The sequence below is a fragment of the Coregonus clupeaformis genome, chromosome 35 (genome assembly GCF_020615455.1).
Source record: "Coregonus clupeaformis isolate EN_2021a chromosome 35, ASM2061545v1, whole genome shotgun sequence".
In the NCBI taxonomy this organism is placed as follows: Eukaryota; Metazoa; Chordata; class Actinopteri; order Salmoniformes; family Salmonidae; genus Coregonus; species Coregonus clupeaformis.
Window position 1 is genome coordinate 19960725 of NC_059226.1, and position 17829 is coordinate 19978553.

General features: G+C 43.3%; 1 protein-coding gene across 1 annotated transcript in view; it reads right to left on the reverse strand.

Moving 5' to 3' along the window:
* Positions 1 to 14682, reverse strand: part of LOC123482616 (G patch domain-containing protein 8-like) — a 39035-nt gene extending 24353 nt beyond the window's left edge. Inside the window, 2 exon segments of the mRNA XM_045210910.1 lie at positions 3576 to 3653; positions 14601 to 14682. Coding sequence (XP_045066845.1) covers positions 3576 to 3653; positions 14601 to 14645 — 123 coding nt within the window. The 5' untranslated portion in view covers positions 14646 to 14682.
* Between the last annotated feature and the right edge of the window lie 3147 nt (positions 14683 to 17829).

Genomic DNA, 17829 nt, shown 5'->3' on the forward strand with positions numbered 1-17829 from the left:
AGAGCAGCAGGACAACAGCAGAGCTAGGAGGAGGACAGACTGACCTTGTTGTTACCGCTGTAGTTACTGCTGCTGTCTATGTGCCTCACAACAGAACAGACACAGGGCTTATTTTACACCAGAGTGCCTGACTGAATAATTTGGCTTTGTTATAGCTACATTCTTAAGGCTAGCTCTCATCGTCTAGCGGTATAGTTGTATGGGTGTTTCTATGTAGACTGGCTGTATATACTTTAAAACAAAGCCTAAAAACCCTCCTCGTAGCCTACTTGTAAGTAAAGCTTTATTTATCAATGCAGCTGGAACTCTCGCCATGAACTCTCAATGCAGCTGGGCTAAGATAATGTTCTGTTGTGCCTTGAGATGCTCAGAGTCAGATCAATAGTTGGAGTCGGACGACATCCACTAAGCCCTGAGGAGGAGAGGGGATAGACATTGTGGAGACAAGAGTGGAGTTCAGGCCTGCTCTCCATGGTGCTTCAGAGAGAGAGAGGGGGAGAGAGAGAGAGAGAGAGAGGGAGGGAGGGAGGGAGGAAGAAAAGAGCTGCCTGCGATATTATCCATGTGCCTCGTCAGCGAAAAATGCAGTCCCAGTTGCACAAGCACCATGCCAGCACAGAATGACAGAGGGTACTGTACACCGAATCACTGTGTAGTAGAGAGATTAAAAAAAAGAGGAGAGAGAAAGAAATCGATTGAACATAGATGCATTAAAAGAACAGAGGAGAAGATTGATTGAGAGAGCAGAAAGAGGTAGAGCGATGTGAAGACAGAGAAAGAGTGATAGAGACAGTAAGAGAAGCGTTACAAGGAAACCCTAAAAGATGGGAGTAGGAAAGCAGAGCGTGCAAATACAAACCGGGTCATTGCTGCTTAGCTAATAGGGGCCAATTCGCTGCAGGAGAGAAATGTCGAACACCCCAAGTTGTGTACAATACTGTAACGTTCTGAGATAACTGTCCTATATACACACACACACATACAGTACAAACTCCACACACACAAATACTAAACACACACACACTTCCATCTCCAAGCCTACACCTTTTCTCTTCTCTTGCTGTGGAGTGGATAAGGCACCGAGTGTCTTTCCTTTCCCAAATCAGGTCAGAGCGGAACAATCAGACCACATCATCCCCCCCTGGTTGTGGCTTCTCTGGACACCTTCAGTAACTTATAGTAATCCTCAGAGGACACAGAAGCTACCAGGCAACTGAAGACAAGCAGGGATCCCAGCAAAATTCTGCTCCAAGGCATTTGCCCTGGATTCTGAACTTGACAGGCTAGTATTGGTTTTGCTGGTGGTAGAGTTTGGACACACCTACTCATTCCAGGGTTGTTCTTTATTTTACTATTTTCTACATCGTAGAATAAAAGCGAAGACACCAAAACTATGAAATAGCACATATGGAATCATGTAGTAACCAAAAAAGTGTTAAACCAATCAAAATATATTTGAGATTTTTCAAATAGCCACCTTTTGCCTTGATGACAGCTTTGCACACTCTTGGCATTCTCTCAACCAGCGTCACCTGGAATGCTTTTCCAACAGTCTTGAAGGAGTTCCCTCATATGCTGAGCACTTGTTGGCTGCTTTTTCTTCACTCTGTGGTCAGACTCATCCCAAACCATCTCAATTTGGTTGAGGTCGGGGGATTGTGGAGGCCAGGTCATCTGATGCAGCACTCCATCACTCTCCTTCTTGGTAAAATAGCCCTTACACAGCCTGGAGGTGTGTTGGGTCATTGTCCTGTTGAAAACCAAATGACAGTCCCACTAAGCCCAAACCAGATGGGATGGTGTATCGCTGCAGAATGCTGTGGTAGCCATGCTGGTTAAGTGTGCCTTCAATTCTAAATAAATCACAGACAGTGTCACCAGCAAAGCACCCCCACACCATAACACCTCCTCCTCCATGCTTTACGGTGGGAAATACACAACTGGAGATCATCCGTTCACCCACACCACGTCTCACAAAGCCACGGCGGTTGGAACCAAAATTCTCAAATTTGGACTCCAGACCAAAGCACAAATTTCCACGGGTCTAATGTCCATTGCTCGTGTTTCTTGGCCCAAGCAAGTCTCTTCTTCTTATTGGTGTCCTTTAGTAGTGGTTTCTTTGCAGCAATTCGACCATGAAGGCCTGATTCATTCAGTCTCCTCTGAATAGTTGATGTTGAGATGTGTCTGTTACTTGAACTCTGTGAAGCATTTATTTGGGCTGCAATTTCTGAGGCTGGTAACTCTAATGAACTTATCCTCTGCAGCAGAGGTAACTCTGGGTCATCCATTCCTGTCGCGGTCTTCATGAGAGCCAGATTCATCATAGCGCTTGATGCTTTTTGCAACTGTACTTGAAGAAACGTTCAAAGTTCTTGAAATGTTCCGTATTGACTGACCTTCATGTCTTAAAGTAATTATGGACTGTTGTTTCTCTTTGCTTATTTGAGCTGTTCTTGCCATAATATGGACTTGGTCTTTTACCAAATAGGGCTATCTTGTATACCCCCCCTACCTTGTCACAACACAACTGACTGGCTCAAATGCATTAAGAAGGAAAGAAATTCCACAAATTAACTTTTAAGAAGGCACACCTGTTAATTGAAATGCATTCCAGGTGACTACCTCGTGAAGCTGGTTGAGAGAATGCCAATAGTGTGCAAAGCTGTCATCAAGGCAAAGGGTGGCTATTTGAAGATTCACCAATATAAAAATATATTTTGATTTGTTTAACACTTTTTTGGTTACTACATGATTCCATGTGTTATTTCATAATTTTGATGTCTTCACTATTATTCTACAATGTAAAAAATAGTAAAAATAAAGAACAACCCTTGAATGAGTAGGTGTGTCCAAACTTTTAAGTGGTAGTGTATATAAGAAGTTTGCCTATTGTGTGTGTGTGTGTGTGTGTGTGATGAGATGTGTTGTAGAGGGGGCTAGAGAGGTTTGTACAAATGGCCTTTATTGCTAAATAGCCACTGTGTAATTTAGCACCGAGGGCAAGGGAGGCAAACAGGGATTAGCACATTTCCACTACTAGACTCAGGGACCTCACGCTTCCCCTGAGGACATACACAAATTACATTTTACTGTACACTGCCCTTTTAACAGAGTGATTGGAAGGTATTTAACTATAGACTGATAACAGTGCCTTATCCACTCCACTCTTTCACAATCTGGTGAACTAGTGCCTGGATGACTGAAAAAGGGCTAAAAAAGACAGGCGCACATTCAGATTTAAGATCTATGATTAAAGTCAAACTAAAATCATGAAAATATATCATATTCATCCAGCTAAGAGCTATCACACAGGAAATGGCACATGAAGCAGATGGCTTGGGAAGGGAGGGGTCTACAGTGATTCTACTGATTGGGTAGGGAGAATGGGTTGTCAAGGGAACACTGGACATGTCTATCACACAGGCAGTACAGGGTGAATATAGTTTGCGAGGATCTTATTCCTCTCTCTCTGGACCAATCATCCATTCTCTCTCACACACACACACACACACACAACACGGTTTCAAGTTGGGCTGGTCCAAAAGGTGCAGGGGGGAAGGATGCGGCCTTACCGATTCTATGGGCTTGTCCAGGGACGCCTGCTCCAGCTCCAACTGGCCCTCTTCATACTGGTCAAAGTGATTTCCCCCCTAGGAGAGAAGACATGGGGACAGAGGGTTAGACACCAGACAGCTAACACACACAGAGACAGAGACCGAGAGCAAGAGAGAGAGAGAGAGAGCGCGAGAGAGAGACAGCGCGAGAGAGAGAGAGAGAGAGAGAGAGAGAGAGATGGAGAGCTCAGTAGTGAAAAGCCAGAGGGAACAACAACCAAAGGAAAAATGGAGCAAGACTGCAAAAGAAAGACAAACTGAAACGCAAACTGTTTTTGTGTTCCCTTGATGGAAGTGAAACCATTTCAGCTCCCAAGAGGCTAAAACACATTTCACAATTACACAGAAACCACACACAATCAAAAGGGAATGGAATGGACATGTTAAAACACATATAGATGCCTACCAAAGACATAAATGTATGCACACACACTGTTGAGATAAGGTTCTCTACTGCCAAAGTTTGACAGTTGAAGAGCACCATATCTTACAAGACAGAAGGAAACCTAATTTTCACCCTGAGTGCTTAAAAACGCTTACGGTGGTTCAAAATAATAGGCTAGAGTGTGTGTGTGTGTGTAGCTATATTACCACAACATTTCAATGCCATGAGGTCAGTGCAGAGAGATCTAACCCATTTCACTACACTACACTGTCTGCAATGAGGGGCTAGAATTGATTGAGTTATTTGTATTTTTCAGGGCGGGCAGGATGCAAAAATGAGGCATCCTATTTGTATGAGACAGGGTCCTTGACCTGAGGATGACATCACGAGATGAGTAACGAGCGTGTCACTCCATCCAGAAGGTGGGTGTTGTATACAGTGCAGTCTCTGCTCCGAGACAAGACACATTACCACTCAAAGCAGAGGCAGCAGAACGGCACAACGTGAAGGTCACCTTGGAAAGCAGATGAGATTCCTCTTTGACCTTCAGCCTGCTGAGACTGAATGACTGGAAGACACAAGGCAGTGTTCTTTCAATGTGTTCAATAAGACTGACTGAAAGCCACTGTTCCAAAGTGTTCAATAATACAGAGATCCTGAGCCCCATATTTGCTCTGAGTATATTTGAGGCTTGGGTAGTGCTGCAGTACTGACTTTTTCAAATGGTTTTAGACGACTGAGGCAGGGCTATACGCTGACCTTTTTTTACAAGGAGCACGTGTGCGCCTAAGTTGAAAAATCTTATCGCACACAGAGAAAATTAGGAGCACAATGAAAAATATTTCAGTAAAATCGTCGCACTATAGAGCCACGTGAGGCTTATTGAGTTTAACACACAACCTCAGAGGAGGATCCATTTCTAATACCTTTTTATTGCAGAGCATCAAGCCTAAGTGGGTTTGAACCTGCGGGACGTCTTTTGATGAGACTGTGATGTGCTCTGAAGTCTGTAGAGGAGGCAGCCAGCAGCAGTGACTGTTTCTACTCACGTACAGAGTCTACTACCGCTTCATCTTTACAACTGAGGGATTGACTGAAGAACACAGATACTAGCCTAACTAACTAGAATAGATCACGCAATTCTGGCTCAAACCATCAGGACAAAACAACGCTTAAAATTCAAACTGATAGCCTGTTCCCTTATTTCCAACCACACATGATTTATACCACAGTAAAGCTTTACATGAGATCCAAGGACGACACTAGCCTGACCGATTTAAAAACATCTACAAATAACCCTCAAACCGCTGTCTGATCCCACATTTCAGTTAGAGGGCAAGCGGCATCAGTGTGTTTGTTTCAGAGAATTCCATTAGGGAGAGGCAGTTCCTTATGACAGAGCAGAGGGAGGAAGGGGGTTATTTACCAGCAAATCAATGGCTGCCTCTTCTCCTCCAGGCATCGACAGGTTTCACTTCTCTTCTCTTTGTCTGCGTCCCAAATTACCCCTATTCAATGCACTACTTTTGACCAGGGCTCTGGTCAAAAGTAGTGCACTATATAGGGAATAGAGTGTCATTTGGGAGACAACTCTTGATTTTCTGAAGTGATCAGAATGCCTAATGTGTAACGAGCTGCAGCTCCTGCCACAATGATCTCATCTCCCCACTGCTGCCTGCTGGTCCTCTCTCATCTCCCCTCCGTCTCGGGTCTAATTCCACCACTCACAAAAGCACAATAAATATTTTGGTATTAAAATAAATAAACATCAATCTAAACTTGTAACTGAGGGGTTCCGCTTCCACTGCAACATTGAAACGGATGCTTAACTTGAATGACCCCACATTAGGGGAAGTCTGCTGCTCAGACCGAGTCTGATGGTGGAGACATGAAAGAAGAGAGCGATAGAAGAGAGAGTGGCTGCTCTGAATACTGAGCAGTATGCTCTGCATAATGTTATAACATGCAACATGCCTGAGCCCCAATCACAATCTAGTCTAAATCAATGGGCTTTCTATTAGATGGGTGGGATGATACAGGGGCTGTCTGTGTACACAGGCTGAGGCTAGACCGACTGTCTGTGGATCTCTGGGTGTTCCCTGTGCAGTGTTGCTTGGCAGCGGGCTCTCGTGTAGACCAGGAGAGAAACACCTGGCGAATACTGAGCGCCTGGGTATCCTGGCCCGGAGATTCACACAGACTACTGTCCTGAGTTAGGGTTAACCTCTCTTAGCCCTCAAACCCCACTCATTCGGGAGGGGGTTACATATTTGGATATTATTTTTTACAATACATCGTATCTACAAAATAGCAATATTATTTTTTGCGCTAGTTGGCTGTACCTGCACCAACACTCCAGTATTTTTCCTTCATAGCTTGTTTTCCATCTTTTTAAATAGGGAGCCAATTGGTTTTCACCACTTTTATTTCCATGAATGATCAAAACATGTTTTCTCATGGTTCTCTTGTCCCTCTGCAGCAGACATATGGTGAGCAATGTTTGGAACATCCAATCGCAACAAAAAAATTATAATCACAGTATCGAATCGCAATACATATAGAATCATGAGAATCACAATACATATCGTATCGGCACCTAGACTAAGTATCGTGATAATATTGTATCGGGAGGTCCCTGCCGATTCCCAGCCCTACTAAGTAGCCTAACACACAAGCTCATGCACACACTTAATGTTACTTTCTAAAATCATCATCTAACAACAGTTAAAAAGCATCATAAATCCACTTAGTTTAAATCCAATTGAGCAACTGTTTAGCCACATAACTCAGAAGAACAGTGGGCTTCCAGACTCGCAAGCAGACCCCATCTTACAAGCATTGGAACATATGGCCTGCCCTAGGGCTCCCCACCAGAGAGCCAACACTCTCACCAGGAGCCAGTAAGGCAGCTCTACAGGGGCTCTGAGGTCCCCACTGTGACACCCAAATCCTGGATGCTGTGTTTCTGCACCCTGATCATATCATCAAGCCTTTGAAAAGTGCAGACGGCTTCATTGTAAATCAAACAAAAAACATTTCATTTTCCTCTCAAAAACCCAAGTGCTGTTGAGTTTGCATGTCTAACATGGGTCACTCGGGGCATGAATGCCCAGTCTCATTGTCCTTGCTCATCAAGCCCCCTCCCCAATTCCCCCCTCATATTCTTTAACGAAAGGGGAAAATGCTGGCCTCAGCAGAATGTGAGGAATGAGCTCCGACTGGAGAGAAGGCAGATGATAGGTGCCACACTTCCCCCAGGGTCTGTATTCACCAGAACCATTCAAGCCCATAATCCCAGTATCCCATACCACCCAACCACCACAGAGCTGATCAGGTAGGGGAATATTAAAGGTATGATAGACAGCTTGTTCTGTGGTCTACGTTCATAAAATAACAATTCAAACCCCTCATTATCTCTGGGAAATCAAGCCAACAACTGCATCAAGGTAGATGTTGAGGTAGTGTTGTTCCCGATGGGAGAAGATAACAGACTGGGTGTCTGGGTCGCTGGGCACAGCTAGGAGAAACCTACTATGATGGAACCCAGGACAGCAGAAAGTTCACAAATTCATAGAAACCCAAAGTGTTTGGAGAGACAATAGGTCATGGAAATGCAGAATGCTTCAGAGGGAATGAAGGCAGCAGAGTGTAAACACTGACTACGACAGATTGAGACTGAGCAGTATCACGGCAGCAGACTGGCCTGGTCGGGGTTGGCTCTGGCTGTGTGAGGCTGGGCCGACCTCACTGTGACCTCATGCCTCTGTCTTCTGCTCCTCACAGGAGGTAGTGTAAGGGGGCCTCATCTGGATACAGCTGGTCTGGAGCAGCCTTCACTGGGCTCTGAGGCCACACAATAGACAGTGTGTGCTGGTGATGCTTCTCCTAGTTCTAACCCCCCTCTCTATGGCAGCTGCTGCACAGGATGTCCACACTAAAATAAATATTATTTAAGTGATGTTTCTGGTCCAGAGAAGCTGACGACCATGCTGACCACTAGGTAACCGACAGTTTGGAAATAGAAATCTCCTGTAATTTCCTTGTTCCCCTGTTCTACATTCTTGATCTGGTATTTTATTTTGGATCATTCAAACAGGTATTGGATGAGCACAGCATTAAAGAGCACCCAGAAGCAAATTCAAAATAGGTGCTGCCATCACTTAGAGAAAAAAGCCCCTAGTGTCAGCTGTCAAAATGTCTCACTTATGGGCTGCTAAAAACACTCAGGGCATGTGTCAAGTTAGACATGGCTTAAACAAAAACAAGATTGACCACAGGCTTATAAATATCAAACACCCCAAAGAAGCATCGTAGCGATGCCATGCATACCGCAGTGACATTGATAACTTAAAATTCTGGAAACAGGAGTGGTATTGCTTTTGAGACAGTAACATAGAAACAGTCACTGAAACAACTCCTCAGACACAAAAGAAACCTATATTACCTGCTCATTCTTCCGAACAACTGGCCCGTTGAACAGCACCCCAATCCATTTCAGCTTTCCCCTTATGATCTAAACCAGGGGTCTCCAACAGGTCGATCACGAGCTACCAGTGCCTCGCAGCCCACCTATGAGTAGCTCGCCAAACAATTCTGAATGTACATGCAATTTTCACGTGTTCCACCGCAAACTGTCATAAACAAGTATCAGACACAGCAAGCTCCCAGCTACTATCTAATCAACGCAACATTGACATTATCCCACCCCTGGCTAGCCACTATTGGCTTAAAAAGCCAAACCTAACACAATATATGCCAATTTATTTCCAGCAATATTGCCCCGTTTATGGGAGTGGTGCACGTGTTTGTCTATCACTCAGTGTGTAGCCAGTTGACGTGATAACATTTACGTCATTTAGCAGACGCTCTTATCCAGAGCGACGTACAAATTGGTGCATTCACCTTATAGCCAGTGGGATAACCACTTTACAATTTTTTAATTTTTTTATTTTGGTGGGGGTGGGTTGGGGTAAGGGGGGGATAGAAGGATTACTTTATCCTATCCCAGGTATTCCTAAAGAGGTGGGGTTTCAAATGTCTCCGGAAGGTGGTGGAGTGACTCCGCTGTCCTGGCGTCGTGAGGGAGCTTGTTCCACCATTGGGGTGCCAGAGCAGCGAACAGTTTTGACTGGGCTGAGCGGGAACTATGCTTCCGCAGAGGTAGGGAGCCAGCAGGCCAGAGGTGGATGAACGCAATGCCCTCGTTTGGGTGTAGGGACTGATCAGAGCCTGAAGGTACGGAGGTGCCGTTCCCCTCACAGCTCCGTAGGCAAGCACCATGGTCTTGTAGCAGATGCGAGCTTCAACTGGAAGCCAGTGGAGTGTGCGGAGGAGCGGGGTGTCTTGTGGTTTGACAGAAATACTTTTCCAAAACCTTCTCAATTAAATGTTAACTGCAAAGTAGGCTTACCTGGCAGAAGTAGACCATGAGTAAGTATATCATTTACATCTATTAGTTATTTGCTAACTTTGACATGAAATGAACAGCCGCAGTTCAGAACCATTGCTAGACCAACACAGATGGCACATTCCTCAAGAGCTAGATGCTCAATTAAAGGGAATTATACTCAAATCAAAACGTGTTCGTTTTTTTCCAGACCTATAAAAAAAATGGTCTTCTGATGTGATTTAACCATTGACGTTGACTCAGAACATCCAATTTATTTGTTTCTCTATGAACAATTGTAATTTTAAGAGTGAAAAACTAAACAAAAAATCTAAAACCAGGAAAAATGTATTTTATAGGGGGCCCCCTTAGAGTTGTTTATTAACCATTATTTTACCTGGTATATTGACAGTCAACATAGTGCACTACATTCTGTTGTACACTAAGGACCCGGGGAAGAGTTGCAGGGGAGAGGAGAAGAATGTTTGAAAGTTAGAAACAAATTAGTAGCTCGTGATGTTTCATATTTTTAAAGTAGCTCTCATGCTAGAAAAGATTGGCGACCCCTGACCTAAAGTGCTCTCAAACACCTTCTTCCTTTCTTGCTCTGTCCATTTCCCTGTCTTGGTTCCCTCTATGCTGCCTGGCCCTTCGCCATAATTGAGGTGAGTGACAGGGAAAAGAAAACACACACACACAACAAACAAACTGGGATAAAACAGGGCAGTTAGCACAATGTGCTCTAAATCTCATTAGGAGAGCAGATTTCTGCTGGGTTCAGGAACGGAAACACAAAAAACTGCTTTCATAACAAGCATGAGACAGGGGCATGACTGATGTGTAATTTTTGCAGACGGTTAGATTTGCTAGCTAGGGCATGTAAGAGCAGAGCAGGGAGATTTAGGCGAGTTAATGGGAAACGTTCAACATTCAATTGCGCAGTGTAACCTGCAGCGACAACCCCACAATCTCTGCCTTCTCTCACACCCTGCAAAAGATAAGTGTTGGCATGAATATTTCAGAAACATCTTGAGCTAAATTAATTCATTCACCAAATAGGCCCCAGGTATTTGAGATGCAAGTCATTGGCGGACTGAAGGGCAAGACATTATTCATCACAGACACAGCCAATAAAAAAAAGTAAATGTAGGCTATATCAAAGCACATTATTTGTATCACGAACACCTTATATTTGCTGAGTTGTATTACCTTGGGACCTAGCAACTAGCGAGCATTACTGACTGTGGCAGGACTCTTTTGGAAACACTCGCTCTCTGACAATGAGGACTCAATGAACAGAAAACACTATGCAGTGTACAATAAACTTGTAGTATACATTCATATAGCCTAGTAGTTGACTTTACTATAGGGTGGTGACAGAGCAACACTTTGGCTTTTGCACTATTTATGGGCACCATATGAAAATAATGACCGTCCTTTCCATTACTGTATACATAATCCCAGCATGTCGCATGTAGACATAGCACACATTTCACAAGAGTTTGAGCATTTCCTATGCTCAAGGACAAGTGTGAGTAGCAGACAGCCAAAGCTGCTTGTGGGGAGACAGCTCCAGCTGCCCACAAATACAAGCACAAGCACAGACCGGTGCCAACTCCAACTAAAGTAGGGTACAGTAAAACAACACAGCCATGAAGGCAAACAGATCTTTGGCCAGACCTTTGGGCAGCTTTAACCAAAGGAAATTAGCTTGAAAAGTATGTAGGTTATCCCAATTTGTGGCATTGTAACATGATCATTGCAGTGGTGGTGGTGTGATGCCAAAATATAAGAAACTGGCACAGGACATGCACACCTTTGACAGTGGCACACAATTCCACACAACTTGTCCCAATCACTCAAACTCTGAGCTACTTTGACAATGACAACCATGACTGAAGACCAATGTTCCCTCTAAGCTGCGTGCGTGTGCATGCAGTAGCCAGAGCGTGCAGCTCCCCCTGGACTGCATGCAGAAATATCAGCCCACAGAGAGAAGCTCGAGATGGAACTTCACTCAACTGTCTAGAGCAGTGGTCACCAACCGGTCGATCACGATCGACTTGTTGATCTCCAAGGCATTCCTAGTCGATCGCCAAACATTTCTGTAAAAATGCACCCGAATCAGCTGCCCTGCACGCCCGGTAGGTGAACTGTTGCAATTTTGAACCATTTCATGTGTCTGAAAGTACAAACTCTTGCCTTCCCGGCGGGCCCAGAGAGCAAATCAGGTGCACTATAGGCCTAACGCTGGCCAATTGGATGACTCAGATGACCGTGTCTGCAGTGACGTAGCAGGCATGAAAGAAAACTACAGCAAAGTTGATACTGTGAGATTTCAAAACATTTAAAACCATGACTAGAGAGAAACTGTAAATGAATACAGCAAAGAGATGCTGTTTTTATGAGTGAGTTCATGTTTAAGTTCTTACTCAGCACTGTCAACACTTTGTATTCAACACTTTTAAGCCATAAAATGCGAGTTTTTCTATTTCCACTCAGCGCTAAAACAAGCACTGCAGCAGTAATGAATGTGTAGGAAAGTGTATCTATGGGCTTGCTTTGTTGTTATTATTAGCAGATTGGGTCTTTTTTTATATCAAGGAATATCACTTTCTCTGTTCATAGGAGTAAAAAAATGAATTTTTGCATGAGGCGAAAATAATGCGGTGCGACTCGAGTTTTGGTGAATGTCAGTGGAGGAAAGGGAAAGCGGAGGGATGTTGAGAGGCGGACCCTCAGTCTGCTGCTCTCTCCTGCCGCTGAGACTGACCATCAGATGCAGGCACCATCAGCCCAGTAAAATAAAAATAAAAAGCAAATGATTTAAAAGTATGCTCACTCAGCTGTGCTTCACAAGCAATCTATTACCGACTGGTGTGATCATATAGCCTACCTCCAATTTTGAAATATACTTTTTAATGTTTTATTTATGGCCCGAACAAGAACAATGCATTAGCAGGGCAATTCAAGCAAAGCCAATATGCAGTGATAATGTATTGGGCCTATAGTTAACTGCACAAACCTCATTGCTACAGTACTGTTTTTAATCGGTTAAGTTTGCATAGGCTTACGTTTTTTAAGTCATGTTAGATCTCAAGTTGCATTTTGACTCAAAAGTTTGGTGACCACTGTTCTAGAGTTTTCCCTGTTAACACTATCAACATTTCCCTTTACTGTGGCAATTGTGATCGAATCAGCACAATAGCCACTTTCAATGCAACATACCAAAACAAACTATGCAAGAGATTTTGTTGAAGGCAGAACGCATCAATCAGAACTGCGAGTAGGCCTATTTTATTTGAACTGGACTGTGTTTACAGCATGAACGGTTGTGAGTAGATGCACTTGTTTTGAGATCAAAGCGAGAGCTGCATGTAGCCACGTGTGCACATTTTGTTAATATCCTTTGCTAGTTAGTGAGTTATTTGCCCAGGGCAAGAGCACAAAACGTGTACATTTCTAGACATCTTTGAAAAGCGAGCCAGGTAAAGAGCTTTTTTTATGTCTTAAGGGGGCACTGTTGTATTTTGAGACAAGCTTGAATAAGCTAAGTAGCCAATAGGCAGAGGGTAGCATAACGTGTCTGATTATCTTTAATAATGGTATGGGAATAATGCATTTTATTTTGTAAAGTGGTTTCATGCATCAAAAAACACAACAACATCTTCAGTCACCTCCTTGTCTGAAGGACAAGTGGATAAACAGGTTAATGTCAAGCCCTGCATGTTTATTTTCAAGTCTCATGGAATGTAGGCCTACATTGAACACCATATTATTGGCTGCTACTGTAGGCTGAATGATAGAACAGCCATTTCCATGTTAAAATGTTATGGGATGCATTTTCTCCATTGTTTTTTATGGTAGGCCACTCTGGTTGGACTACATTATGATCAAATAGCCACAGTAGTAGGCTACATGGCCACTGTTAAAATGGTAACTTCAAGCGGGTGTTCACAGTAAACGCGCGCTGGAAGTTGCACAGAATTTTCACAAAGTTCAAGTTTGTGCTCAGCAGACATTACATTTGCTCAGATCCGAAAAAAATCAGAGGGAACATTGCTGAAGACCACAACATAAACACTGGCATTTTAAAATTCTAAATACTGTATATATTCACTGGCAACAGAGGCTCAAATGACACGCTTGAAGACCAACAGACAAGGGTGACGTCAGTCGCAGGCAGAAACTGGACAGGACACTAACTCAACTCCATCCTGTCTTGGGTTTCTGACAAGCTAAGCAACTGATCTGAAGACATTACTTGCATATGGTGATGTTAACAGTTAGTGTTGTTGTGCTGCCAGCAATACAGTTGAAGTTCTAGCCCAGTAGATGTAACATGCCAAGAAATGCGTGAGCTAGTTGGCATAACTGGTAAATCCGACGGCGACGTCAGCAAAACACATATCCAGCATTGTCGAGCAACTGAGAAGCGAATCCGCTAACGTTAGCTGTACCCTACTAGTAGTTAACAAAAGCGGGTGCATGATTCATCAACAAGCGGCGTAGCTAGCTACAGTAGCTAAAAAGCTGCAAACAATACATGTAGTTAGCGCTAACGTTACACATATTATTCTCAACTCGCCCGAATGTTGCACAGCCAGGTATTTTATGTACATAGCTGGTGGCTACAGTACAGTAGACATCATGTTCCCCCCCTTTCTAGCTCTGACTTTGCTGATAACTACTTTGAGGAAAATTGTACTATGACTGATGTGTGGTTGTCCCACCTAGTAAGCTACCTTAAGATGAACGCACTAACTGTAAATCGCTCTGGATAAGAGCGTCTGCTAAATGACTAATGTAAAATGTACATTGTTATTGTCAGCACCAACAATGTGACAGCTAGCTAGCCAACTAGCTAGCTCGATGTAGTTAGCTCATTTCCCCAAGGTCACTCGGTTCACTTTGTCAAAATTACAAATATTATTTTGTATCCACTAAGCACGTGCTTAGAATTGGTAGTTGTGTGTTCAATCCATTGCTCGCTAGCCGAGCTCGAGAGCAATGCAACTCGTCGAACACTGGACTATCAAGTTGCTGCTAACTAGCCTAGCTAGCATACCTGCAGACTTCTCGAATAGTGCGAGGCTATGAACCTAACTAGATTCCTGATTCGTTTTAAAATGTGTTATTAAGGTGCACAATTATTCTCATGATATTATTTATACTATATTGTGTTTAGTTGCTAAATATTTCATTACATTACCTGGAAATCACGTTCTTCGTTGAACCTAGAAAATCTGTCAGCCATTTTCTGTACGCAGCAGCTTCTTTCGTCTCTCCTCTGAATGCTGGACTTGGAAACGCCTACTGAGTTACCAACAAAGCAACTGTCCAATTGTAACTCGCAAATGCTTTGATTGACGTATACTTTCAAACAATGAAGCAAATGTGTAATACAGTGTAAGTTATTGTTATTAAGAGAGCCCAGGCATATTTGCTGGTTCCTAAACCAGAAACGACCACCCTCATATGACAATCTAGGTCATTTAGTTTAGCCTACATTTCTATCCCACACAAATGCCCACTCATGTACACTTTGTTAGATTAGAAATAGTATTATTTTACTTTAAACTGTCGAAAGAGAGCAGTGAGGTATACGTTACATTATTACTTTGTCATTACAGCTCAATGGGAGATTACATATTTCCACAAGCACTACCTGGATAACAATTAAGCTAGGTTCCCATGCCATCTCATGGCCATACATTGAATAGCGTCAAGGCCACACAAATCAAATACAAATGTAATTGTCACATGCTTCAAAAACAACAGGTGAAATGCTTAAAAAAATAAATTAAAATAATAATAATATTTGTAACATGAAGAATAAATACACATTGAGCAATGATACAGTAGCTTGGATATATACATGGGGTACCAGTACCGAGTCGATGTGCAGGGGTATGAGGCAGCATCCACGCTCACTCACATAACACGTACACACAACTATATGTACACTACCAGTCAAAAGTTTGGACACACCTACTCATTCCAGGGTTTTTCTTAATTTTTACAATTTTCTACATTGTATAATAATAGTGAAGACACCAAAACTATGAAATAATACATATGGAATCATGTAGTAACCAAAAAAGTGTTAAACAAATCAAAATATATTTTATATTTGAGATTCTTCAAATAGCCACCCTTTGCCTTGATGACAGCTTTGCACACTCTTGGCATTCTCTCAACCAGCTTCACCTGTAATGCTTTTCCGACAGTCTTGAAGGAGTTCCCACATATGCTGAACACTTGTTGGTTGTTTTTCCTTCACTCTGCCGTCCGACTAATCCCAAACCATCTCAATTGGGTTGAGGTCGGGGGATTGTGGAGGCAGGTCATCTGATGCAGCACTCCGTCACTCTCCTTCTTGGTAAAATAGCCCTTACACAGCCTGGAGGTGTGTTGGGTCATTGTCCTGTTGAAAAACAAATGATAGTCCCACTAAGCCCAAACCAGATGGGATGGCGTATCACTGCAGAATGCTGTGGTAGCCATGCTGGTTAAGTGTGCCTTGAATTGTAAAAAAAATTACAGACAGTGTCACCAGCAAAGCACCCCCACACCATAACACCTCCTCCTCCATGCTTTACGGTGGGAAATACACATGCGGAGATCATCCGTTCACCCACACCGTGTCTCACAAAGCCACGACGGTTGGAACCAAAAATCTCCAATTTGGACTCCAGACCAAAGGACACATTTCCACCGGTCTAATGTCCATTGCTCGTGTTTCTTGGCCCAAGCAAGTCTCTTCTTATTATTGGTGTCCTTTAGTAGTGGTTTCTTTGCAGCAATTCAACCATGAAGGCCTGATTCACTCAGTCTCCTCTGAATAGTTGATGTTGAGATGTGTCTGTTACTTGAACTCTGTGAAGCATTTATGCATTTATTTGGGCTGCAATTTCTGAGGCTGGTAACTCTAATGAACGTATCCTCTGCAGCAGAGGTAACTCTGGGTCTTCCATTCCTGTGGCGGTCCTCATGAGAGCCAGTTTCATCATAGCGCTTGATGGTTTTTGCGACTGCACTTGAAGAACATTTTAAAGTTCTTGAAATGTTCCGTATTGACTGACCTTCATGTCTTAAAGTAATGATGGACTGTTGTTTCTCTTTTTTGAGGTTCTTGGATAAATGGACTTGGTCTTCATATTATCTAATGTAAAAAATAGTAAAAAGAAAGAAAAACCATTGAATGAGTAGGTGTGTCCAAACTTTTGACTGGTTGTGTACATATAGTTCTGTGTACATGTTGTGTGAATGAGCGGTGATGCAGCCAGTCAAGATGCTCTCAATAGTGCAGCTGTAGAACTTTTGGGGGATCTGAGGGCCCATGTCAAATATTTTCAGCCTCCTGAGGGGGAAGAGGCGTTGTCGTGCCCTCTTCACGACTGTGTTGGTGTGTTTGGACTATGATCGGTCCTTCGTGATGTGGACGCTGAGGCACTTGAAGCTCTCGACCCGTTCCACTACTTCCCCATCGATGTGAATGAGGCGTGTTCGGCCCTCCATTTCCTGAAGTCCACGATAAACTCCTTTGTCTTGCCCATGTTGAGGGAGAGGTTGTTGTCCTGGCACCACTCTGCCAGGTCACTGTATTAGACTAAGCATAGATGATTTTATTATGTTGAAATGTTAAAGTTGAAATGGTGCTGGAATAGTGGAGGCAGCTCCTGTTTTCTTTGCGACTTAATTGTGGTAGCCTAACTCTCCATGGTTCTAAATCAATAGTTGTTTAGTAGTCCGAAAATGTCAGAAACAGTAACTCGCTTGACCATGCTGTAGGTCATGTAACTGTTTGTTACATGCAATATGCTTTGTGGACTTCGCTGGTCAGATGTTGCACTACGGTTTTGTCATGAAACACAGGTGTAGTTGAATTTATTCTTCCACTTTGCCATTTTACCCCTTCATCACACCGACAGTGATTTGCGCAAAATGGTTCGCAGCATCATCTGGATATGTGTGCAACAAAAGTTCAACATTCACCTTCTGCTACCATTTCTGTCAAGTTCTACACATACAGTTTGACGCATACGTTCTATAAATCCAACATATGCACCACACAGAACGCACTGCAACTACCTCTCCAATGCAATGCTGCAAGGCAAATGCAGCATTCCATTGGAAATGAATGTACTTCTGGTGGACCAAAATGCAAGATGCTGTCGGTGTGATCGAGGCGTTAGCATCATTGCATTTTGATACACCAGAAGTACATTCATTTTCAATGGAACGCTGCGTTTGCCTGTCCTAAAAGTCGCTAGAGTCGCTAAATGACGTCATAGGCAGCGCCACGGCCCACGGCAGCACCCGCTGCTCGTTGAGAAGAGTAAGAACTATAAGTGCTTTCAGGTCAGAGTCTCCAAAAGTCTCCAATAACACCAGAAAAAGTCGCTAGATTTGTCGCTAGTCGATTTTTTGAAAATGTG